Genomic DNA, 26,838 nt, shown 5'->3' with positions numbered 1-26,838 from the left:
TGGACTGATTCAGCGTGCTTCAGGGGTGATGTTACCTGACCACTGACTACTCAGCTGAGCTTGTGACTCTTGAGTAATCCACCTAATAGTGGGTGAGATTGCAGTACTATCTCGTCATACATTCTGTTCTTCACGTAAGCTCTTAGCGTTGCATATCACTCTGTTAGCCTTCAAATGGGGATTAATCCAGTGCTTTTCCTGTCTATCTGGGGATTATCTTCTGTGATCTTCCTTTTCTTTCTTTTTCCTTCCCATTGCAGGCTGGACAGCCAGTGTTGTGCTTGCAAGCATTCATGCTGTTCTTCCCCAGGAAGAGAAGAGCAGAGGGTTTAACCTCAGCTCCAGGGGATGTGCGAAGCCGCTGGTGTCAGTATGTTCAGGGGCTCCAGCTGCCTGTGGCAACAACAGCTTCACTGTTCTATTCCTCTGTTTATCCAGCTTGCCCTTCTCTGCTGTGGTCCTGCATTGCCATTTGGTGTAGAAACAGCAGTGTAGCTGTTCCTGCATAATACTCATCATCTTTTGGTTGCAGTGTGGGTGGCTGAGGTCTTCCCCTGCCTTTGCTCAGGGAAGTGTCTCGATTGGTTGACAGTACATTTTCACCAGTTTTCTTTTTTGAAGTACTTGTTTTTGTGTATGAAGTGTGCAGTGCTTTCTAGCTGTTAAAAACTGCTTAAACAACGAGTTGTTTTTTAGAGCAGAATTTCAAAATAGGGGAGTCCTCATTATTTGGAGCCGCTAACCCCACTGAGAAAATTCTTAATTGTACACGTTCAGAGAAGTGGGTTTATACTTGCGGGCATGTGGATTTTCTTTTCTTTTTTTCTTTTTTTGTTCTAAATTCTTATTTGTCTTTTAGATTGTTTTGTAGATTGGGGCTGGGACCTCCTTCTTGGAATCTCTCATGTGCTTTGCTAGATGTGAGATGATGGTGGCTGCTACCTGCATCTTCCACATTAGTTTTGAACTGGAGGATAGGAGAGAGAAAACAGTGTTAGCTTTCTCAAATAATGCTGGAAATCGAATAAAAGGATTGGAAGATTTGTTGACAGAAGCACTCATTGCTTTTAAAAAATCAATAGTGCCTCAGATGGCATCAGGAATGCTACACTAATGGAAGCTGTTACCAGAAGTGAGCAGTTAGAGCTGCCAGCCTTTTGTGAGGCCACCGCTTCAGGGATGTAAAACCTAAATGGACAAGTATTGCCCATGTGCAGAGGGACAGGAAATGATGATGAGTGCCGTAAATGAGCATTGTGGCTGTGGTTTCTTCGATGTCTGCCTGGCTGGCTGGCTTTGGCTTTTGAGAATTGCATATGTGAACTATTAATATTTCTTTCTATCATTTATAATTTAGTCCTAGGTCAGAGCAATTTACTTGCAGAATAAAACGGGTCGAGAGATGATGGTATGAAGCACATTCTCTCTCCTTTTGTACGTGTTCATTCCTGCTGCCAGGATTTTATTGCATGATGGAATACAATTTTCATTTTCCATATGGTTTTGTATTTATGATAGTTTCCATTGCATAGGCTAGCATGATAGAATTTTTGGTTTTTTTTTTTTCTTATTATTACTATTTTATTTTTATCCTTTATCATTTAACAATATAATCTTAACAATAACCTCTAATTTGGAAGAAGGCAGAAATACAGTCTTGTGTGGACAAATCTTTCCATCCAGCTATTGCAAATAAATAGTGCAAAACCAAATAGAAATGTGTAACCTCGAATAACACCCTTCATTTCCCAACAAAGTTAGCAAGCCACAGGAGCTATCTTTGATAAATTTATTTCTAGCCTCCCTATGGCAGATATTTCTGGGTGAGTTTTCAGTGCTATGTACACTTAGCTATGCAGTTTCATTCAAGATTAATAGAGTTTCCACAACTGCATTTGCACATTGCTTGTCATTGCTCTTTACTTTTTTCTTCTCAGCATAGATACTTTTTTCTTTGCTTTCTCCTTTATCTTTGTGTTTGTGTTCTTATTGCTCAAATGGGTGGGAAGATACATACATACATATATATATTTAATTTAGTTCTATTAATTAATTTATAGCACTTGGGGCTAAACTGATAATTAATTAAGGGCTCAGAAATTTGAGCTTCAGGACTGCTATTTTTGTGAAAATTATGTTCTTCAAAACTCATTTCAGTCTAGCAAATGAGTTTAAAATGTGGAGGGATGTCTCTTATGAGTGAGAAATTGTTGTCTTATCTCTGTTGTTAATTTCTAGCCTTTCCGATAAAATAAATCCATTAGGCATTTTGTGGGGGGAAAACTGTATTGTAGATGTGTATTTTTATGCGTACACATCCACTTTTTTTCCCTTTCTAAATATCTCTTGAAATTTATATCTTAAGATATTGCACTTCAGAATAAAAACACTGTGGTTTCTCTTAAGTTCCTATTTCCTGTTGTTATTAGGGAGAAATAGAACTTCACAGAAATCTGGGACAGACAAAGCCTAAAGTTTAAACCTTTTTGCAACTTAATGCTTTTGGGGTTTTTTTTGGTGTGCGTTTGTTTGTTTTTGTTAACGATAAAACATCCCATAAAAATTCCTTTAGGAAACATGTGTAGCTTATGTGTAGCTGCTGTCATTTGTAGTCTCAGTGAATCCATAAATCAAAAGAGCTGTAAGAAGGTTGTTCAGGGTGCTGGAGGTTGCCAGCTTGGAGCTGAACCAGTGCTACCTTGCTGCCTTTGGCTGCAGCAGGGCTGTGATTTCTCTCCTGATACTGCTCTTGGGTCATGACTTAAAAATCTGTCCAGAAGATTTGAATTTTGAGTGGTGCTGTGTGGGAGTTGGATTCAGTTATCACATCAGCATATTGTTTCATGTTGGTTTAGGGGTATGACTCTTGCTTATGGTAAGAGAGGTCCAGGGCTCATAATCCCAAACAAGCCCTTGTTTTGGGCAGGGAGGAACCTGATGAGGTTCAGCAAGAGCCCAGTTGCACCTCAGGAGGAATGCATATGCACCAATACAGGTTAGGGGATGACCCGCTGGAAAGGAGAAGAAGGAGCACCTGGGTGTCCCTTTCTTCCTGGAGGCAGCAAAGTTTGACCAGGACCCCAGCAGAGTGTGCTCTTGAGGCCTTGAAAGCCAGGACAGGTGATGGCTGGGGAAGCGGTGTAAATGTGAATCTCTGACGCTTTTTTGTCAGCTGTGGCATTGCGTTAGTTCATTTTTCACTGTATAAAGTTGCTTTATGGTTTACTTTCTGGGAACAACTTGTTGTTGTTGTTGTTTCCATTTTCTGAGCTGGTTATGTTTCATAAGTTCATAAGTTCATAAGGTTGGAAAGGACCTATAAGATCATCTAGTCCAACCATCCTCCTATCACTATCTCTACCCAACTACTAAATTAAGTCCTTTAGCACCTCATCTAAACGCTTCTTGAACAGCGCTAGGGATGGTGCCTCAACCACCTCCCTAGGCAGGCCATTCCAGTGCCTGACCACTCTTTCAGAAAAGAAATCTTCATTCTATGGAGATGTTACAATAGTTCTTGAATTCAACATTTATTGATTGATTGATTGACTGATGGACCCATAGGGCTTTGAAATACGCCATGTACTAAGAAAACAAGTGTTCAAGGTATCCTGGGGTGCCTGGAAAGAGCATGGCCAGCAGGTCAAGGGAGGTGATCCTCCCCCTGTACTCAGTCCTGGAGAGGTCACATTTGAAGTACTATCTCCAGTTCTATCTACATTTCCCACAGATTCCAATAAAGAGTTTTCAGGCACTGGAATGGGCTGCCCAGGGAGGTGGTGGAGTCACTGACCCTGGAGGTGTTCAAGGAATGTTTAGACATTTTGTTGAGGGGCAAGTTTTAGAGACAGTTATTGGTGATAGGTGGACGGTTGGACTGGATGGTCTTGTAGGTCTTTTCCAATCTTGGTGATTGTATGATTCTAGGAAGAGAAGGCTGAGAGGGGATCTTGTCACTGTTCATTAATATATAAAGTGCAGAAGTCAAATGGATGGGGGTGGACTTTTTAGTGACTTGCAGCAACAAAGCAAGGGACAATGGGCATAAACTGGAGACAGGAAATTCCTTCCAGGCATAAGGATGAACTACTTTACTGAAACAGACTGCTTAGGAAGGTTGTGGAGTTTTTTTCACTGGAATTCAAGACCCACCCAGACAACTCTGCAATCTCTTGTAGGGAACTTCCTTGAGCAGGGAATTGGGCTCAATCATAGAATAGAATTGCTCTGGTTTGCAAAGACCTTCAAATCATCAGCTTCAACCTCAGCTTAACCTTGCAACCTTAACTTGAACAAACCACCTCTAAATCATGTCCCTGAGCATCACCTCCTAACAATTTGAAATCACCTTCTGCTCTTGCTGCATTACCTTTCAGGTATTTGAAGTGTGCAGTAATGGCTTCCCTCGGCCTTCTCTTCCCCAGACTAAACAGCCCCAGCTCCTTCAGTTGCTCCTCACAAGGGCAAATTCTTAAGACCCTTCACAAGCCTTGTTGCCCTTCCTTGCACCTGCTCCAGCACCTCAATGTCCTTTCTGAATCAGGGTGCCTAAAAATGAACTCAGTGGGGCCTCCCCAGTGCTAAGTACAAGGGGAGGATTACTTCCCTAGTGCTGCTCACCACACTTTTCCTGATATAAGACAGGATGTCATTGGCCTTCTTGGCCACCTGTGCACACTGCTGGCTCATATTCAGCCAACTGTCCATTAGCACAGCAAGGTCCCTTTCCATTAGGCAGCTTTCCAGCCACTCCTCCCCAGGCCTGTAGGGTTGCCTGTGGTTGTTGTGGGACCTGACACTTGGCACTATCGAAACTCAGACAGTTTACCTTGGGCCATGGATTCAGTCTATCCAGTTCCCTCTCCAGTGCCTTTCTACCCTCCAGCAGATCAGCATTCCCTCCTAACTTAGTATTGTACACCAGCTCTCCAGAGGTCCCTTCCAAGTCTTGTTATTCTGTGATTCTGTGAAGATTATGTTAAATTTATATGCCAAGGTACCTTCCTTCTCTGTGTCCTCATTGCTTCCTGTTCAGCTCCCAGGGGCTGATTTTCTACTAACCTTGTTCCCTTAGCATGTGCCCAGTGCTGTTTGGTGAATTTCATCACTGTGTCACTGGAAAAAAAAAACGCAAACACAGTGAAAGTGCCCCCAAACTGAAATGGACAGGGAATTGTTCCCAGGTGTCCTTTTACAGCTGCATTTCTGCAGGCTCCAGTTCCAAGCCACAGAACAATTGATGGCAGGTCTGAGCCTATTGGGATTCAAGATGTTTCTCTTGCAAAAAGCCTTGAAGAAGTATGGCTGCACCAGCAGAGCAGGATCTTGCTCTGCCAGAACAGGAGTCGAAAGTGAGAGAGATGGCAGCTGAGGGAGCAGTGTAACTGTAAATCTCTGTTTCTTTCTGTCAGCTGTGATGTTGTACTAGTTCATTTTTCAATGGGTAAAGCTGCTTTTTGAGTTATAATCTGGGAACTTCTTTTTTTGATTTGTTTTCGAACCTGACTGTATTTTGTTCTATGAAGGTGTTGCAATTGTTCTTGAATTCAATATTTAGGCTTTTTTTTTAGGTCCATAGGACATTCAAATATGCCATATGCTAAAGAAAGCAATCATTCAAAACCAGACATTATTTCTGCCTTGCCTCAGAGCCAATTATTTAAGTAGAAATATTGGTTTAATTATTGCATTAATTTCTAGTTCCTTTTTATTTTTTAGAGTGGATTTACATTACTCTTGCAGATGCTTTGGTTTATGAACAGCTTTACATAGAGTGTCCCTGTGGGATACTGTTCACACAAGTAAAGACACTTATGGGAAAGGGATTGAAAACCCTGCACAAATAATGTTATGTTTATAACATTGCAGTGTAAGTGGTTCCTGACTGATACCAGCACAGCTGGCAGGGCTTCAGTGGTTAGGTAACAGAGCAGAAGTGTTTTTTAATCTCCTTGTGACTTGCTTCCTTGTGACGTTATGCAGATAAACAGACCCAGATCTTCACAGTGAAACAAAAGCGAACAGAGGAGAATGGAAGATTTTAAACTTCTGCAAATGGTTTTCCTTTCACTTTCAGAATTCTGAAACAATAGTAAATGTTTTGTGGTCTCATTTTACGTCATCAGAGAAGGATTCAGCTGGCAGAACAAGATATACTCTCCCTTGATTTTCAACTTGCACAAGGAAACTAGGAATAAAAAAAAAAAGAAAACTCAGAAGCAAACACAACTGGGTTATTACTTTTGTATTTGATTGAAAGTGCCCAGGAGCCACTGAGACCTTTGTTTGGATTAGTTCCTGAATAATAACAGAGTTTTTGCAAAACTGGGATACTCAATCATAAATTTTTAGAGTAGCAGAAATGGAAACAGTAATGATAGTATAGGACTGTGAAAATAAAGCATCTCTGCAGTGTCATCAGTTCCTAGAGCTATGGGAGAAAAAAGCAGGCATGATTGTCCTGTGAGTTCATTGATGGAGAACTGTATGACCATGTTTTGTTGGAATGGAAAAAATCCATTGTTTTGCTTAACTTTTTCCCAAATGAGGCTTAAAAAGCAAATTTTCAGTTATTTGCAAGTTGATCTTCTGTGTACCAGCATTCTGTCATTTACAAGGTATTATATGCCTTGCATGTGTGTTGGTTTGTTTTGGGGTTTTAGTGGTATTAAGGTCAGATATTCAAATATAGCCTTGGGAAAAACATCGATCTTGTCTGTAGCTACTTATTTAGACAGAAAAAATAGCAATTTTTCATATTATTTATAGGAGTCCCTGAATACATGTTTTTATGTACTCATGTAGAAAGACTCCATTACAGAACTTTAAAACTTTTTAAAAACACTTCTCATAGAGTCATGGAAATCTGAAAGTATAACTCAATGGAGAAGAAAGAGTAGAAAGAAAGAACAGTTAACAGTGGAGCTAACTAAATATTGTATTTGAATTGAAAGGTCTAGGAAAAACTGGCTTGATTAAATAACTTATCACTCTCATTGAAAAAAAAGATACTGATTAAAATTCTTTAATCAGTATATTTTTTTATATAGGTGGCTCTCTTGCATCGACACTCTGGTGCCAGTTGTTTCTGCTTGGGTTGCTCTCATCTGCTTGAGAATACTTGATCATTTCTGGGTGCAGTATGGTATAGTTATCTGCCTTGAAGCCTTTGGAATTCTGACTTGGTTTTTGCTCAGATTCCTATGGCTTGTTGCTGACTTTTTTCATACTGTTTCAAAAAATGGCTTTTTTGTGATGTCATTTTGTTATGTTCTGGCGAAGTACAGAAATGCAGCAAAAAAAATATTTTTTTTGAGTTTGTAGGATACTTAAAGAAAAAGAAATCATTTAATTGGAAAGCTACATAGAAACTGTGTGAAGTTTCAGGCAATATTTTATATTCATTATTCTGTGACCTAAATACATTCTTGTGCTCATTTGTGGATGACTGGCAGTTCTTAATTTAATTTATCCATCTTCTTTCACAAATTAGGATAAGCTTTGGATTTAATGTATTCTTTTGTACTATAATATGTAATAAGAATATCAAAGAATACAGAAGGCAGCAAAGATTATCAGATGCTAAAACTCTGGAGAATTTGGAGCATTGTTAGCGCAATCTAGAAAATGTTTATGGATTATGTTCACAGAGAATGTTGCCTGCCCCTCTTGACACCATATCTGTTTCGAATTTTTTTAAACAAGTATTTTAAAAGTGTAATAGTGGAGTAGTTAATAGTGTTTCTTGCAACAGCAGTCATTACATGATGTATGCGTTTAGGTTCTTTTATCAATTTAGACACTTTTTATAATGTGTGGTAAAGAATCATGTGGAACTTGAAGCCTGAGTGAATAACACTATTAACTGAAGTATATATTAACCAAAGGTGGACTTATTAACTATTCCTTTTTATTATCTGTGAGGGTTTAAGGATTCCTAGAGCATGAATTTATCTTGGAGGCTTTTGTTTGCTCTTTTTAGTTTGGCTGATTTCTATCATCCACCTTTCAAGGAAGAAAATTGGGACAGCAGTTCATTTAAGAAAGGGAGCTTTGTCATTGGACTGAAAATCCCAGTATGTGTCCTAGACTTTTATCTAATTCCACAAGAATTTGTATGTTCCTGTGATTATTTATGTGGATGAAGCCAATGACTTGTTAAGTGAATGAACCCATAGAAACTGGGAGATCTACTGATTCTTCTTCCAGCAACATGCTTTAACGTTATCAGATGAAAATACAAATAGTTCATTTTCATCTTTTACAGCATTTTAAAATTTGGATTCATTTTACAATGATGTCAATAAAACCTATATTCGTGTTTATCTATTCCTGAGTCACTGAGGAGCTTTTATTCTCTATTGCTATTTCATTCACTGTATGTTCATCTTAAAACTATGTGGAGCTGCAATTTCACATACATTTTTTCACATTTTTTTGTTTTTGCCTATGTATTGAAATGTCACAGTGCAATTTTGTCTTAATATTTTGATTCTGATTCTCTTGCACATAGCATAGTCACAAAAATTTGCAGAGACTTCTAAGATTATAAGAGAGAAAATGCTTCAGTGAGACATGGCTGCATACATGCAGTCCTGTAGTAGAATTTTTTTTCTCTCAGTCACAGGAAAAGCAGTTTTCTTCTTGAGCTTTCCAGTCTTCTATCCAGGCTTTGCCTTTTAGGGAAATTGTCTATGCTGTAACTAGCATGCTCATACCTGTAACTGTGTAGTGTAAAAAGTCAGTACCTGTTAATGTTTCCTAACAGCAAACAAGTAATTGTTTAAAATGTCTGGAGGTTGTAGAGAAACAATTACAGAAGTAAACGAGTTGCTGCTATGTTGGAAGGAAAAAGGTAATGCCATAAGTGGCAGAGCATGAAGCTGAGCAAGTATGTTCAGAAACACACTGGGTTAACATCCCGTGACACTGACTGTTTAAAAGAAGGAGAACCAAGAGCAGAAGTACATGGCACAAACAAAGTAGTGATATCCTTTGTGCAAAAAGTAGCACATGGAAGAGTAAAGGACATGAAGAAAAGGGTTAGATATGTGGGAAGTAGGAGAGAGCAGAAGGAAGGTGGGGGGAGAGTAGGTGGGTTATGCAGTAGGAAGGGAAGCAGAGGCATCACATCCATGGAAAGACACCTGAGGAGAAATGAGCAGTTCTCTTGTGGCTGGAGGTGATCTCAGGAGGAGAGAAAGTCCAAGGGACAAGGACGTGGTTAGTGCAGCATCCCCCAGCACACAGGGGGAACTGTACAGCACTATGGTGATGGCTTAACTGAGAATGCTTTATATTTACTTCATGATGGAATGTACAAGTGGCTATATCTGTGTCAGAGTGTCATATTAATTGAAAAAGTAGCTGAATACCTATTAAGATAGAGCAGTAGTATTCAAGACACTTCAGACTTGAAGCTGCATGCTGTATCAGTTCTGAGGTCCGCAGTTCAAAAAAGATAAAACGTTACTGAAGAGTCCAACAGATGACCACAAAGATGATGAGGGGCCTGAAGAATCTCCCTTATGAGGAAAGATGGAGAGACCTGGGGTTGTTCAGCCTGGAGAAGAGTAGGCTGAGCGGGGCTATCATCAGTGGTTGTAAATACCTAAAGGGCAGATTTCAGTGAGGCCAGGCTCCTTTTGGAGGTGCCCAGTGACAGGACCAGGGGGAACAGGCACGGGAAGTTCCACCAGAACATGAAGAAGAACTTCGTACTGTGAGAGGGTGACAGAGCACTGCAACAGGCTGCCCAGAGAGGTTGTGGAGTATCCTCATGCGGATGTATTCAGAACCAACCTGGACAGTTTCCAGTGCAACCTTCTGTCGGGAACCTGCTTTAGTGGGGTGGTTAGACTAGATGATCTCTAGGTGTCCCTTTCAACCCATAGGATTTTTTAATTCTTTGATTCAGTATCCTGTGTTATATTTGTGAAGCAGTACGTCTCATCTGTCTGTAGTGGCCATGCTTGGACACCTTGGACAGTTGCGGTGTTCTTCCTACCTGAGCTGTTCCTGTGTGAAACCCAGGAGATAATGACTTCCAGTTTTGTAAAGGACCTTGTGAAAATGAAGGAGCTACCTGTTAATTCTTGCATAGCCATGCTGTTCATTGTTTAGACTGCCTCTTAGCTTCTTAAAGAGAGACTGAATAAGGCATAGCATTTAGTTTTCAAGGAACTATTTGTAGGAAAATATTTTTGTATGTTGTGATTGTGCATCCCATGTAGTTTCACTTTTGTAGACATTAGTTAAAGTATTCAATTGAAGGACTCTGGTGGAAGGAGGGGCAGAAATGTGGAGATCTGAAGCTGATACACAGGGAAATACCTCTGCCTCCTAAGGATTAACTGTTCTAGGCATACGCTTTTGGCTCACTGTTAGTGCTTACACATGCCACAGTTTGCTGGTTATATGAGTAAGAAGAAATGTGAAGTTTCATGTTGTTTCTCCATGTCAGCTGGTAGATTAAGGAGAGATGTGCAATGCTATGAAGATTGAAGAAAGCAGAAATAAAGAATGGGGTTGTTAATAAACGTCGTCTGTGGAGCAGGTTTCCTTATGGCTGTTGGTACCCAGTGACAATGCAAGGAGTAAAATGTGAGGTCATTCTTCATATTACTGGTACTGTAGTGCTGTGATTGAGTCTCTTTTGCTGTGGGCATTGTATAAGCATCCAGTAAAGTGCCAAAACTGCTTGCAAGTTTGGGGACACAAAAAGCTACACCATTTTGGAATTCTGTGTATAAATGAATATCTGTTATGTCATTATAGCATCAGGTGGAAATGAGGTGACCAGTAATATATTAAACATAATAAATGAGCAGCTGTTACAGTAGCATGAGTTTTCCTGAGGCAGAAATAATACTAGTATTTTCTTAAGGAATTGCTTTGGGAATGTGCAGGGAGAATATCTATTAGTAATCTGCTGCATCTTTCAGAGGAAACAAATAATGAAGTTCTCTTGTGAATAACAATGAATATTATGATCTGTTTGTTTTTTTTTGTTGTTGTTTGTTTGTTTTGTGACACTTGGTTTAGGTGTTATTATAGACAGTGATTTAGAATGTGAAGAATAATATATCAATTTTTTCTCTTTTTACAGAGGGAAACAAAAGGCCAGTTTCTCATAGATCACATCTGCAATTATTACAGCTTGCTGGAAAAAGACTATTTTGGCATTCGATATGTTGACCCTGAGAAGCAGAGGGTATGTATATTAACTCTGGGCATGTTTGTTTTTAAGTAATGATAAAATATTGTTCTTTTTTTTCAACAAACAAGCAAATTCTAATGCAAACTTAAGTGTCTCTGAGCATAATCCATAGATGTTCCACAGAGTAGCATTATTAGATTTTTTTTTCCCTCACTTAATGTATTTAATTTCAGTTAAATTGATATATTCTGCTTTGTGTAATTCTTCTGAAGGTAGAAGAGATTTATGGGCATGACTCAGAGGTAGCACAAGATAACCATAGGCCATGGCAGTGCACTGCAATTTGGCGTTTCTCTTTTTTTGTCAAGTATGTTTCTTGGGAGATGTACGTAGGATCCTGTTGAGCTTAACGACTAGAAATAGTCGTTCCAGTCTACTTTTCACAGAATTAATCGGCTTAGTTTTCAGGGTGTGGAATGTTCTTCAGGTTGGTTCTCCCATTGATCATCCGTACATTTGCACAGTAAAGTTGACTAGCCTCTTCTCTGAGCAGCTTTATGGACAGTGATCAGTCACCTCTCTTAGGTGAAAGGTGATCCAGCAGGCTGTAGGTGATCTGCTAGCGTCAGTTCCTGTTTGGTTTGACGTGACTGTTACTATGTGAGAGCAAGAAGGGATGGTCAACACAGGAAGCAAAAGTCTTCAGTAGTGAAATTCAGAATTGCTTCTCCTGGTCTCAAGATTAACATTTAAATATGACTTAGCATGGAGGGCACGTACAAACATTTAATCTCTGGAAACTGTCACCTCTTTGAAATTGGTATGATTGAGGAGGGGAAACATAGTTTTCTGAGTATGTCTTGCAACACCAAAATTAGTTATCTGAAAAATTCTGAAATAAGCACTCTGCTAAAAATTACAAAACTGGAATAGCTTTGCTGAGCTGCAGCAGGTGATTTCTATTACATTCTCCTTTTAAAATAGTCTGCTTCCAGGTCTGGGACTCCCAGCACAAGAAAGACATGGATACACTGAAGTGCGTCCACAGAAGGCAATAAGGATGATCAGAGGGCTATAGCACCTCTCCTCTGAAGACAGGAATTGGTAGTTGGGCTTGTTCAGCCTGAAGAAAGGAAAGCTCTGGGGAGACCTCATTGTGGCTTTCCAGCACTTATAAGGGAGCTTATGAACAAGTTTATGAACAGCTAATGAACTTTTTACACAGACAGATAGTGAGAGCACAAGGGAAATTGTTTTGAACTAAAATAGGGGAGATTTAGATTAGATGTCAGGAGGAAATTGTTTACTCAAGAGGCAGTGAGGCACTGGCACAGGCTGCCCAGAGAAGCAGCAGATACACAGTACCTGGAGGTGTTCAAGGCCAGGCTGGATGGGCAGCCCTCTCCACATTAGGGAGTTGGAGTCTTTTATGTCCCTTCATCCAAAGCCATTCTATATTTCTTTTATTATATTAAAGTAATAGCAGAATAATTAGCAGTATTTTTTATGAGTGAACTTGATTGTTTGTGACCATAGAATCACTCAGGTTGAAAAGTCCTCAAAGGTCATTGAGTCCAACCACAACCTAGCCATACTACCCTAGTAAAGCTATGGACATTTCAACTGGTTGGAAATAATAGGAGAAGTAGGTGAAATGCTGGATTAGACTATGACTAGGTAGGTTCTAATGACTACATACTTTTGTAGGGCTTTGCCCTGACAGTCACTTAAAAATTTCTTTGGTAAAGCTATTTTCCTTAACAACAGTCAAGAGGGTATATATGTGTGTATATATCCATATAGTAAAAACATATACACATATAGTATAAGCATATACACATATAGTAAAAACTTTTATTTTGCCTACTACAACAAAAAATTGTCAGAGAAAACTCTAAAAACCCACTTTTCCATTTTTCAAGGAGATATTAAGTGTATTGACTAATCTAGTATGTTGTTGTCTATACAATTGCCCATTAAGTTTATGAAAGATTATATTTTATACTGAAGCTTAAATTTGCTCTTAGGTACTAGTGAAACACAATCTGAGAAAACTTAAATGTTCTTACATTAAAAATCTTCTTTTCCCTTTCTATCAACTTAAAATACTTAGTACATCCTGCAGTAGCATGGTTTATATCTGCTGGCCCTCTCTTCAGTTAGATTCTGTTACACAAAATTCTCAATCCTACATTTTTCATTTATGTGTTTTTAAATGCTTATTTATAATTACTGTCAAGATTTTAAACTGTCTAATTGCAATTACTAAAGAGGATGGTTTGATATATATATGTCTGGTGGAGGACTAAGGCAGCAAACGAGGCCAAGATGTTGCCCACCTGATTTATTACAAATTCTAAGCAGTTAAGAAACGTGGGGAAGATAGGGAAGTTGGTGATATTAAAGAGGGAATCCTAGTGAGCAGGTCACAAGGCAAACGTAGTCACCATTATGGATGCAGCAACACCTCATTGATTCATAGGAGGCTGCAGGTTTGTCAGTGACATCTCGTTGCCTTGCACAGCTGCAGTTCATTGTAGGGGGCACCCATCCTACCACCAGGCTTTTTGGTTTTTACCCTCTTTCTTCTGCTCTGGTGCACCTCTGGTTGCTCAGGACACCACCACCTGCTCCTCCTGTCAGGTGATCAGCAGTTGATCATATGGCAATCACATACCTGCTACCTGGTGGACTGGTGGGCATGTGTGCTGACTCCATAGTGGTCATTTTCTCCAAAACAAACCCAAAAGTCATCTTGACCTGCAAACATCAGCCAAGAGCCAGTTCTTTCTTGTCACTCAACATGAGTTCTTCTTGTCAACCTGTCATGGTCTCAGGTGGGTGCCGCTGAACCATCTTTGAGACAGTAGTGCTTTCTCTCAGCTTCTCACATAAGCATATGTATAACTCTTCTAATTAGGTATTAGTAACTTCTTTTAAGAATTATGACATGAATGAAATTTAATTATATGGGACAATCCTTAAAACAATCCCTGGATGATGAGTTGAAGTGGCATACACTTTTATTTTAGGTTTATTACAAATCATGAAAATAAGTAGTTTTCAAATGCAGTATCTGCCTGTACCTTGTCTTTGTGCTGCATGTTTTTCATTTAATTTTACTTTTCAAGATAGCATTTCTAGATATTTGTACACATAACACTTTCTCTTGGAATGGATTTTTACTCTACAAAAAATCCTGTCCAAAGGACTAAATGTGGACAAGTTTATAATAAAGAAGTACTGGTTTTATGTTGTCTGTTTTTGAATGTGAACTTGTGGTCTGCGTAGCTGAGTTTTATCTCTGTATCAGATATGTGAGTACCTCCAAGTTAAATGCAGGAAAACAGTGAAACTATTACTGCAGTTTTTTCCCTATCAACAAAAGACTATTTGGATCTTATTCTACAGGAGCAATCTCTTATAATGACAATAACATTCTGCTACAATGACATGAATAAGTAAGCTGAAGGCTAAACACTATAGCTAGATGAAGTTGATCAGTAAATGGATTGGCAGAAAATTAGAAGACAATAACAATTTAGAAATGGTGAATAAGTGATGACTACTATGTATTGGTAATTTTTCCATGCACTAGCTGTATAGTGAGGCCAGCTATTGCACTATCACCCATTAGGAAGTACAGCATAGCTAATTCTGTACCAAAGGCCCCAGGCTGACAGAGCACATAGGCCCAACTTCACACAGGCAGATTTTTTGACAGGTCACCTGCTCATTTCAATAGTAAGGCCGTTGGAGAATCCTCTTTGTAGTCTAGAATACATAATGTATAACAAACCTGGACAGAGAATTTGTTTTACCTTACAGCCCAAATTGTTCAGCACTGTCTCAATATTTAATAATAACGGAAATTGGAGGCTTCTGTCCTAGAGTAAGAGATTCCTTTACAATGATATAATGTTTCTGCTTTTAATGGGGCATGTACACAAAATGTGCAGCAGTGCCTCATCAAAGATTCCTTGTAAAGGAGTCAGCAAGTCTTGGGTACAGTTGATCTCTGCTTTAACAGTAGCAGCTGTTCTTCAAAGTGTACACTTGTTTCCATGTGAGAGTGGTGGAGGTTGACAGAAAGAGACAACAAAAAATTTCCAACAGAGCTACATTTTTGTATAATGGTTTGCAAGGCTCCATGCAGCTATAGAAAGAGAATGGTTGAGTGACTAAGCCATAGAATAATTAAAATTTTGATGCTTCACTGTGTATATGAATCTATCATCCTGTATACAGTTAATCATAAAAATTATGTGCTTCTGTATAAAGTACTGATATGCTACTGATGGATGCCTACAGGTAAGGTTATGCTGTTCAAAAAAGTACTGTAAAATTAGAAGAGAAGGACACAAGAATAACATAAAATAGGAAGGGTTTTCATATAAAAAAGATGGATTAGACAAGTACAGTTAATCCAGGAAAAGATGTAACAGAGTGAGTAGGAGGTATAGTATAAAATGAGTTGGAGAGAGTGACTAGGTGAAGGTAGGTAAGTAATTCTTAGAACTAAAGGCACTTAGCAAAATCATGAAGTAGCAAATGTGCCGAAAGGCTATTTTTTAAGTATTACTCTTAGTCATAAATACATTATTGTAAATGCCACAATTATTAAAAATAATGCAGAAAAATAAATATTTAGACAAATTGCTGAAAGTCGTCAAAGACTCACAAATACAAGGAGCCTAAAATGAGTGCTTTTGCAAGAAAACTAGCTGTGACGGGGGAAGGGGATAAAACAGGGCTCACCAGTAAAAAGTCCTGGGAGGCTGTGCTGGAGCAAGGGGTGAGGCAGATGTCTCAGCTGAAGTGCATCTATACCAATGCATGCAGCATGGGCAACAAACAAGAGGAGCTTGAAGCCATTGTGAGGCAGGCTAACTATGACCTTGTGGCTATTACAGAAACATGGTGGGACCCCTCCCACAACTAGAGTACTGGGATTGATGTCTACAAGCTCTTCAGAAGGGATAGATGGGGAAGAAAAGGTGGTGGCAAAGCTCTCTATATCAGAGAGTGTTTTGATGTTGAAGAGCTTGAGGTTGGAAATGACAAAGTAGAGTGTCTATGGATAAGGATCAGGGGATGGTCTGTAGGGGTGACATCGTGGTGGGGGACTGTTATAGACTGCCTAGTCAGGATGAAGAGACAGATGAGGTATTCTGCAAGCAACTAGTAGATGTTGCATGATGGCCAGCACTTGTTCTCATGGGGGACTTCAACTTCCCTGACATATGCTGGAAATATAATACTGCGCAGAGGAAGCAGTCCATGAGATTTCTAGAATGTGTGGAAGATTGCTTCCTGACACAGCTGGTGCAAGAGCCTACCAGGGGACGTGCCCTGCTAGACCTACTCTTCACTAACAGAGAAAGACTAGTAGGAGATGTGAAGGCTGGGGATTGTCTTGGCCAGAGTGACCATGAAATGGTGGAGTTTGCTATTCTGGGTGATGTCAAGAGGGTGACTAGCAAAACTGCTACCTTGGACTTCCGGAGGGCAGACTTTGACCTGTTCAGGACGCTTGTTGCAAGGGTCCCTTGGGACTCTCTCCTGAGGGGTAAAGGGGTCCAGGAAGTCTGGATGCTCCTCAAGATGGAAATCTTAAAGGCACAGGAGCAGGCTGTCCCGGAGTCTCGTAAGTTGAGCCGAAGGGGAAAAAGACCAGTGTGGATGAACCGGAAACTTTTGTTGAGACTCCAAGAGAAAAAGAGAGTCTATGTCCTCTGGAAGATGGGACAGGCTACCTGGGGAGACTACAGAGAACTGGCCAAGATTTGCAGGCAGAAAGTTAGAAATGCAAAAGCCCAGCTCGAACTTAGACTGGCTACTGCAGTAAACGAGAGCAGAAAAGCCTTTTACAAATATATTAACAGTAAGAGAAGAACTGAGGAGAATTTCTCTCCTTTACTTGCTGAGGCAGGCAAGGTAACCACAGAAGATAAGGAAAAGGCTGAGGTTCTCAATGCCTTCTTCACATCTGTCTTTAATAGACAGAACAGTTGTCCACACGGTACTTGCCTGACCTGGAAGTCTGGGACGGAGTGCATCATACACCCCCTGTGATTCAAGTAGAGATGGTCAGAGATCTGCTCCTCCATCTGAACTGCCACAAGTCCATGGGACCAGATGGGATCCACCCAAGGGTGCTGAGGGAGCTGGCAGAGGTGATTGCCGAGCTGCTTTCTACCATCTATCAGCATTCCTGATTATCTGGAGAGATTCGGCAAGATTGGAGGCTTGCCGATGTGACTCCCATCTACAAGAAAGGCCGTAAGGAAGACCCGGCAAACTACAGGCCAGTCAGCCTGACCTCGGTATCAGGGAAAGTTATGGAGCAGATGATCTTGAGGGAGATCACACGACACGTGCATGGCAATAAAGGGATCAGACCCAGCCAACACGGGTTCACCAAGGGCAGGTCGTGCTTGTCCAACCTCATCTCCTTCTATGACTGGGTGACCAGACTGGTAGATGAGGGAAAGGCTATTGATGTAGTCTACCTGTACTTCAGCAAGGCCTTTGACATGGCCTCCCACAGTATTCTCCTGAGGAAATTGGCAGCCCATGGTGTGGACAGGTTCACTCTTCTCTGGGTGGAGAACTGGCTGGAGGGCCGTGCCCAGAGGGTAGTGGTTAATGGAGTTAAGTCCAGCTGGTGTCCCATTACGAGTGGTGTCCCCCAAGGGTTGGTGTTGGGGCCCATCTTGTTTAATATCTTTATTGATGACCTAGACGAGGGAATTGAGTGTACCCTCAGTAAGTTTGCAGATGACACCAAGTTGGGAGGATGTGTCAAACTGCCTGAGGGTAGGGAGGCCCTTCAGAGGGATCTGGATAGGCTGAACAGCTGGGCTGAGCTCAATGGGATGAGGTTCAATAAGGCCAAGTGCCGGGTCGTGCACTTTGGCCACAATAACCCCATGCAATGCTATAGGCTTGGGGCAGAATGGCTTGAAGAATGTAGAGAGGAAAAGGACCTGGGGGTGTTGGTTGATGCTCGGTTTAACATGAGCCGGCAGTGTGCCCAGGTGGCCAAGAAGGCCAACAGCATCCTGGCCTGTATTAGAAATAGTGTAGCCAGCAGGAGCAGGGAGGTGATCATCCCCCTGTACTCAGCTCTGGTGCGGCCGCACCTCGAATGCTGTGTTCAGTTTTGGGCCCCTCACTACAAGAAGGACATTGAGGCCCTGGAGCGTGTTCAGAGAAGGGCAACAAAACTGGTGAGGGGTCTGGAGCACAAGTCTTATGAGGAGCGGCTGAGGGAGCTGGGATTGTTTAGTCTGGAGAAGAGGAGGCTCAGAGGAGACCTTATTGCACTCTACCACTTCCTGAAGGGGGGTTGTGGTGAGGAGGGGGTGGGCCTCTTCTCCCTGATAAATAACGACAGGACCTGAGGGAATGGCCACAAGTTGCGCCGGGGAAGATTTAGATTAGACCTGAGGAAACATTTTTTCTCTGAAAGAGTGGTCAGGCACTGGAATGGCCTGCCCAGGGAGGTGGTTGAGGCACCATCCCCAGCGCTGTTCAGGAAGCGTTTAGATGAGGTGCTAAGGGATTTGATTTAGTAGTTGGGTAGAGATAGTGATAGGAGGATGGTTGGACTAGATGATCTTGTAGGTCCATTCCAACCTAATGTACCTATGAATCTCTGAATCTGTGAAAAGACCAGTGACTAAACCAGCAGCTACTCTTGTTCTTTTATGAAAACTGTTTGCTTCAGGCTATTTTCAGGGGCAGAGTGCTGAGTTAAAAAGGTACTTTTCCCAACCAGTGTAAGTTTATTTATGAAACCTAAACAAAAATTTGACATAGCGTGAATATGTACACACACTTAATTCAGCAGTAATTCTACTAACTGAAAAATCTTTTGTAAAGATTAGTAATCTTATAAACTGAACCACTGTGCATTCTGTTCTAGTAAAAGTAAAGATTTCCATCATTGTAAAGCTATTCAGGTTGTGAGAGTGTGGCAGTTCAAGCATACATGTAGAAGTTATGGGTCAGCTGAGCTGTTCTAACTTACAGCACTGGGCATTCTCTGAAAAAGTCAGTGCAATTGTGGTAACAATGGTGAGACTTCAGAAAATGTGTAAATAATTTCCAGCTCATAATTGTACAAAAGGTGCTTCTGTTCCTGTAAGTTTTGTTACAACAGAACAGTATCAATATTCTTGCTTTAGAGTCTCCTGAAGGCATAAAAAAAATGATGTCAGCCCTAGGGCATGAAGAAGGAGGCAAGCAAGTACAGTGGGTCACTTTGCTCTTACAGAGTAGGCACCCAATCAATTTCTTTGTCTGAAATCTGCCATTAGCTTTGGATATTGTTAAGATTTTTTATTTACTAATATATGGATGAGGTTTAAGTAAAATAATTTTGTTAGTTTTCTAGCAGTCATTCCATGCATTTCGTCATATTCCTATTATCTTTTATCCCTGGAAGATTTCATGTCTAGTCCATTATTGGACAGAGCATTACTGTGATGTCTGCTGGTTCTTCTACTAGTTTCACCACAGCATATCAGAGCAATGTGTATTGCTTGCTCAAGAAAATTTAAATATTTATATTTCAGCTGTTTATGTTGTCCCTTTATTACTGCTAATCTTGCAAACACATGGATTGAATCAAAACCATCTACTGTTAAGGAACAGGGGAGATATCACTGAATTTGTTGGTCAGGTCCCAACTGCCTAGTTTGGCAATTACATAGAACCTTAGCTTTGTTTTAGGCCAAGCTTGTACTGGAGTCCATGAGAAAAAGAAATGGAGCAAACATTTTTTTCAGCTGTAGAGTTGCTGTCACAGTGTGGAGGAAGAATGGTATGCGAATTATAGTTTATGGCACCTGACCCCTTACAAGGGCTCTGAGAATAGATATAGAACATTATGTGCTCCTTCCTTCCAACTTTTTCTTCTAGAAGTCTTATCTCTGTGCGGTACTGAAACCAAACTCAGTCTTATTTTAGCTTTGCAGTAAATGATTTCATTCGAAGCAGCTTACTGGTTGCCATTTCTTTGCTAGAAGCACATTAGTGTTTGCAGAGTTAAATCTACTCACTAGAATGGAGCTTTTACCCTTGTGTGTGGTGTTCTTGCTCAGTGGAAACTGCTAGCACATCATCTACTCAGCATTTTTGAGTAAGAGGCAGACACCTGGCCTCACTAATGACTACTCAGTGCTACCTAAATGCTGATCAAAGGTGAGGGTTGCATTTACAAAGTAAAAATTACTCTACTCTGACGTGCAGTTTGCAGTTGCTAGGAACCCTCAGTGGGAGGGCCTGCAGTTACTAAAGGACAGATGTAGAAAACACCTTTTAAGCATATTTTACAATTCCAAGACCAGAGGTGATTATCTGTAATATTTGCTTACTCATAGCTGGCACTTGAAGCATCAAGAGTCAGTAGCTGTCCTTCTGACTGATCTTCAGTATCTCTAAACGACTTGCTCTCCACCTTCTGCTTCTGCAAGGGCGTCTGGCTGACCATGCAGATGCCCAGCCCCCATACAAACTATTTTCATCGTAAGATATTAGAATTTGTTAATGTTGGACTTGAATCTTGTTGCAAGGTCTGTGGTAATAATAGGTGCTGGCTGGATTAGAATTGAAGTCTTCTCTACTGGGTGAGGGCTGCGTTGCTAGCATGCCATCTGGGAAATGAGAGACTCAGCCTCTGCAGGAATGCTTTCTAATCTTAAAGGTTGGAAAAGATTCTATGGTCATTAAGTCTAATCATCAACCCATCACCACCATATCCACTAACCATGTCCCTAAGTGGCACATCTACCCTCATGAAAAGATGTAGGCCATTGTCAATTAAACACCCTCTGTGGAAAAGTGAAATTTACGAGACAAATATGAAGCAGTTTGTTCTTTTTTTTCCCAAGGTTTGCACTTTTCCCTAGAAGAAAAGAAATTTAATTCTTGGGTTAGGTTCCAGCATAATTTGCTTACTTATTTTATTTGTCTTATGAGATTCAAAAAAAGTTTGAAGCACCTGTGGTCCTTTCCCACGAGGCAGTGTGATATATGGTAGTAGTGAAACATTTTTGTAATTGAAGATCTAAAATGATTTTTTAAAGTCGCTTGAATAGTTAACTCAGAATGAAATGCTACGTTTTCCTTTTGATTTTTTCTTCTTCAGAAAAAATGTTGAAAAAAGTGTAGGTTTAATACATACAAAACTTATTTTGCAATGCTTTTCAACTGAAATTTGCTGCAAAAAGCCTTGGGTGAATTTATAGGAAACTTAATCTAGCCCTAGCAATAACAGCTAATTAATCATGGAGTAAATATAGCATGACTATAGAAGAGATGAGGCACAATTATTAATTATTAATAGTTAGCGCTGTGGACTTGAAGATAAATACTTGAGGGAAGATCTTACCTACAACTAAAATTGAAATATGCAGATAAATAAAGGGGGGGGTATTTTCAGAAGTACTAGCATTGATGAGGTGTTTATATTCCCCTGACATTCCGATAGCACTAGAAACCTAACACTGTATCTTTAAAAATCTCTAAAAATCATAAAGTAACTACTTAGTTTTTGGAAGATTCAACTGATTTGCCTACATATTTCCGTCAACAAAGGTCACCATGGAAATCTGAGCTTCTGAAACTTTTCTGTTGGTTCCCTGACCTCCCAAATGAAAATCCAGACTGCTTAATTGCTCCATTTACTCTGTTTTTAACTCACAGAAGGCAGGCCTTAGTGAAACATGTGTTCACTTCTGGAAGTTTGGCACATGAGTAATGTTTTATGTTTGCACTTCCTGATTTAAATAGTGTTCAGGGATATTTTTTAACAGAGTCATAGAACTATGGAAACATAGAATCACCAAGGTTGGAAAAGACACAGGATCAGCCAGTCCAACCATACAACCATAACCAATAGTTCTCACTAAACCATGTCCCTCAACACAATGCCCAAACGTTCCTCGAACACCTTCCAGGGTCAGTGACTCCACCACCTCCCTGTGCAGCCCATTCCAGTGCCTGACTACTCTTTCAGAAAAGCAGTATTTCCTAACGTCCAGCCTGAACATCCCCTGGCACAGCTTGAAGTAATTCCCTCCTGTCCCATCACTGGTTACACAAGAGGAGAGGCTGACCCCCAGCTCACTACAATCTCCCTTCAGGTAGTTACACAGAGTAATAATATCTCCCCTGAGCCTCCTCTTCTCCAGACTGAACAATCCCAGCTCATTCAGCTGTTCCTCATACGGCTTGTGCTCCAGACCCCTCATCAGCTTTGTTGCCCTTCTTTGAACATGCTCCAGGGCCAGTACTTGCTCCATTCAGTTCTTGACTCCCTTAATTAAATAAAAAAGATAAGTGCATTAATTATTTTGTCCAGCTTGCCCTTTCCTAAGTCATGAATTGTGAAAATATTTTCTTTTTTTTTTTTTTTTTTTTGTCTTTGCTTTATGTTAGAATAGGTAATTACTTTTTCAAATAGCCATAAGAGCTGACCTGTGTGCTGGTATTTCAGCTTGGCCTTTCAAAAAGACATATCAAACATAAAATGGCCTGCTCTTGCTAGATGAAAATATTGAGAAGCTTCTTAATTCTCCACTCTGGGAACATTACAGGTCTAAACCTTGTCCAAATTCCTCTTCTATTTTACTTTTGAGCAAGAACTGTCTGGATCCTGGTGACAGTGAGGTGGGCCTTTTGAATAGGTTAAGGAAAGTAAATTTGCATCTATGTGTCTTAAGTGTTTTCCTATCTGTTAGTTAATTATGGTCTATGAAGTGCTGCATCAAATTTCTTTAATTACTTTATGTTTTTATGAACAACCAGATCAAGATAAAGAAATAACACTTTTGTGTGATCTGAATAAGAGTCAAATGAGCTATATTGGTAAGTTGGTGATCCAGGTATTATTTTCTCAGTAATACTTCACTCCTTCACAACAAAAATAAATATACCGAAGAGATGGGAGAGAAGGAAATCATGAAAATATTTTTGGTTGTTTGAGGCTTGGGATTTTTTTCTTTTATTTAAATGTGAATACTAGGTTTCCATAACCATCTCACAGCAATAATAGAGTTTCAAACAGAAGTACATAATAATGCTTATCTCCAAATCTTCAGTATTGCTGTTAACTATATGTGAGAGTTTCTGAGAAGCCATAGAATTTGTAAGTGCTCTTTTAAAGTTATTTTAAATATTACACATAGTTGTACAGTTACCAAGTTTTCTTTTTGAAGTAGATGGTGGGGTTTTAGAGCTACAATGAGAAGGGTTAAAACCACAGCTCCTCCCCTCCCTTTGGTCTAAGGCCCTCCAGTGTTGATGATGCTTATTAAAGCTGAATAGTATGCTTTTTGACCAGCTGCTTCTGCAGCACAAATCTCATTTTAGTGTGGAGATTTTTTGCTTACTGAAAAAATCCTTGTAAAAATGCTTTTGGCTGTAGTCAGAAGTGGTACTTGAATATCAGCATGTTCTTTTGTTAATCAGAACGTCCTCCTGAACAGTTCAGCTAGTGTTAGCAGGAGATGCTGTGGCTTTTTACTGAAATGTGAGCCTAGCTTTTCATCACTGAAGCATTTGGGTGTATTTTCCAGGATAATGGAAAACAGAAATGTTTCCTTCCATTGCAGTCCTTCCCCACAAAGTTAGATCCTACTGATAGGCATCATTGCCTCTCAGTTACGCTTTCGCTGTCCTCAAAGTAAAAAAATTATGGAAAATGCACCTTTTGGATAGAATTAAGTCTACCTTTCAAATTTTCAGTTATTTCTAGAAAAGAACAGCTGTATTCTTAGAGTACTGTATTGAGTGAGAATATATTATTTATACACGCCTTAGTTACCTGTCGGGTTTCCAAACAGTTTATACAGTGCAATCACATTATAGCAGCATGGAGATGGTTTTACCAGTTTGTGTGCCCGGTGAAAGAAAAATCCCACTTCCTATTTTTGGTTCCAAGTACATTTTCAAGGATTTTGCTGCCTCCTGTGATCTGTATTAACCTCTGATCTCTGCTTTGCCTTTCCAGCACTGGCTTGAGCCCAACAAGTCCATTTTCAAGCAAATGAAATGTAAGTGTTAAGAGCTTGTGTTTTAAAATGTTTGTCAAGTGCTCAAATGTGTTTCTGTGCTTCCATGCAGTAATCTAGAGTGCACTTTATTTATTTCCTGTTGGAGAGAGGCCTTTCAAGGCCTATCTAGGATCTCCCCAAATGCTTTTTTCACTGTTTTTTCACAACTCTGCACATAAAGAGCTTTCCCTTATTGTGCAAGGATGGAGCCAGGGGCCACCTGACGTTTGAGAAGTGCCAGATTTAGTGAGGAGAAGACTTGTATGCTCTGGCTCTCTATTTCAGTTAGCTTAGTCAAACACAAGAAGGTGGCAGTGAAATATGGAGTGTGACAGACTACTGTGGTTACTGCCTTTTGTTGTTGTTTATTTATTTGTTTGCTTGCTTTCCACGGTTCAGTGCTTCCTGCCAATGTAGAGCATTAGTTTAAAATCATTGTTGCAGACAAATACACTTTAAGTGCTATGTGGCTGTCAAGCAATCCTTAAAACAGAAATGTATCATTTGAACTGTATTTGAAATGTTATGATCTGCTCATCCATTCTGTTAGATGGTCCAACTGTGAAGACTTCATTGTTAAACAGAAGTACTTTAATACTCAGAAGTTTATATCCAACAGCAGAAGAGGCTGTTTATTTGGCTGTTGCTGAAGACTTAATTTAGGGCTGTGGGAATTGCATCTTGTCTAATAAAAGTTGTCTATCAACTTAGATTATGAAATGAAGGAGAGTTGTACTCACATACCTCTTTGTACGCAATAGCTTTGTTTTTTAAGTACAAATACAAGGAATATTTTATATGGGAGACTGCTTATTTTAAAATGTTATTAATCTAAAGAGATTGTCAAATATGTAAAAACAATTCTCCCATTAATGCTACAGTAGTATATATTGCAAGATGTGCATACATATGCATATACGTGGGCGCACCTATGCCTAGCTTATTCACTGTGTTATAGCTCATGGTGTTTAGTGTCTGATGTTTAGGTAGCAGGAGTTTTGTGCTCTTTGCATAGCGACATGTTCAGAAGCTCTACCAATGGATGCACTGAGTGTGTATTGATTTATTCAAAACAACTCTGTGTACATATAGATGTTGTGTAGATGTGATTGATGGTAGTTAATAAATTTCAAAGATGCCGTGATGTGATGAACTCATTGGATGGCCTGTGCTGGCTTTTGAGGTTGACTCCTAATCAAAACTCTGAGGACTGAAAACAAAATGTTTATAGAGAAGCAAAATTATTGAGGTTATTTATCATTGTGGAAAGTGATAGATCTCAACAGTGACAGCAAAAAAGAATTAGAGGCCAACAGAGATGTTTTCTTATCATCCTAAGATTTAGGACAGAAATAGTCTTAAATGTGCAGTTGACATTTTGTGAGCAACTTCACTTTAATACTAGTGTAGCTTAATTTTATTTTTTGTCCCAGATGAAGGACTTTAGTTTCTATGCTAATGCCTTAAGAAAAGAAAAGAAGGATATATACATATATATCTATCTTACATACTTGTGTAGAATAGAGTCCATGTATATTATGGATAAATATATATCTCTCTCATACAGGTTTCAAGAATGTTTTTGTACATCAGGAAACTACATTTATTTTTCTAAAAATATACTATATTAGTATAGAATACTGAATTTCTAAACGCACACAAGGTTAATTCGTGTTTTGTTAAAAAATATTCAGTTTACCATGAAAATACTTAGACCCAGAAGCTTGTTCATGGATTACTAGTATTAATTTTAAAAGTCTAACAGCCTCAGGTGACTCAAGTGAGGACTGAAATTAGTAGCAGGTGGAAAACATGGAAAGTGAAGCGATGAAGTGACTGTAATAGGACCTGCATTATGACTTCTATCATTCTGACTTCTGGGAGAAGTGGTGGTAGAAAGCTTATCACAGTTAGATGGAGGTTTCCTTTCTTTCCATTAAGGAATTCAGAAAACATTGAAATGATGTGCTTTGTAAGAACAGCTACTCATTTCCTCTGATGCAAGGGTAGTCTGTAATTAATACTAATTATTTAAAATATTTTAAAGTCATTTGAATACTTGGATTTACATATGGTTGGAAGGCATTTGGATACATGCAACAAAATCGTAAAATGCCGCATGCTTGATCTCAGCTACTATGCTGTTTGAAAAACAGGTTGTTAAAAATGAAGAGGAATCAAACACTTCTAGAACTTGATATATATCAAGTCTTTCATGTATTTTTAAAAATATTTTGTCTCTGATATTTCAGATTTTCTGTCAATGAAGGAAATGGTAATGTAAATGTGTAGGGTTTTTTAGGCTTATCATTCCTGTAAGCTCTTCATATATATCACCAACTTAAGTGATGTAGGAGGTCTTGCTTAAAAATAGATGCATTGAGTTCCATGTCCCATGTCCGTCTGTTTCATTCAGGATGTTGGATGTTTGTTTTCAGCTAAGAGCTCCTTACTATTTAATGCACCTGGGATAATTTATCTTAGTTAAAGGCAGTCAGAATCTTAAAAAAAATACTATCTGTTGCCACAGAAAAACTTGCACAGTGTTTGTGCAAGTTCTTTCGTGAGGGTCTAGGTCAAGCAGTGGAAGGTTTCAGCATTTCACGTAATTAAAAT

At 39.6% G+C, this 26,838-nt stretch overlaps 1 protein-coding gene across 1 annotated transcript in view; it reads left to right on the top strand.

Annotated features, from left to right (window-relative positions):
- FRMD3 (FERM domain containing 3) overlaps positions 1 to 26,838 on the top strand; it is a 139,113-nt gene that overhangs the window by 54,061 nt on the left and 58,214 nt on the right. The window contains exons 2-3 of the mRNA XM_065745643.1: positions 11,108 to 11,212; positions 24,180 to 24,222. Coding sequence (XP_065601715.1) covers positions 11,108 to 11,212; positions 24,180 to 24,222 — 148 coding nt within the window. The remainder of the gene's footprint in view (positions 1 to 11,107; positions 11,213 to 24,179; positions 24,223 to 26,838) is intronic.

Source organism: Cyrtonyx montezumae, unplaced genomic scaffold (genome assembly GCF_038088225.1).
Source record: "Cyrtonyx montezumae isolate F1298 unplaced genomic scaffold, pur_monq_1.0 scaffold_36, whole genome shotgun sequence".
NCBI classification, from domain to species: domain Eukaryota; kingdom Metazoa; phylum Chordata; class Aves; order Galliformes; family Odontophoridae; genus Cyrtonyx; species Cyrtonyx montezumae.
This window is presented reverse-complemented; position numbering and strand designations above follow the sequence as displayed.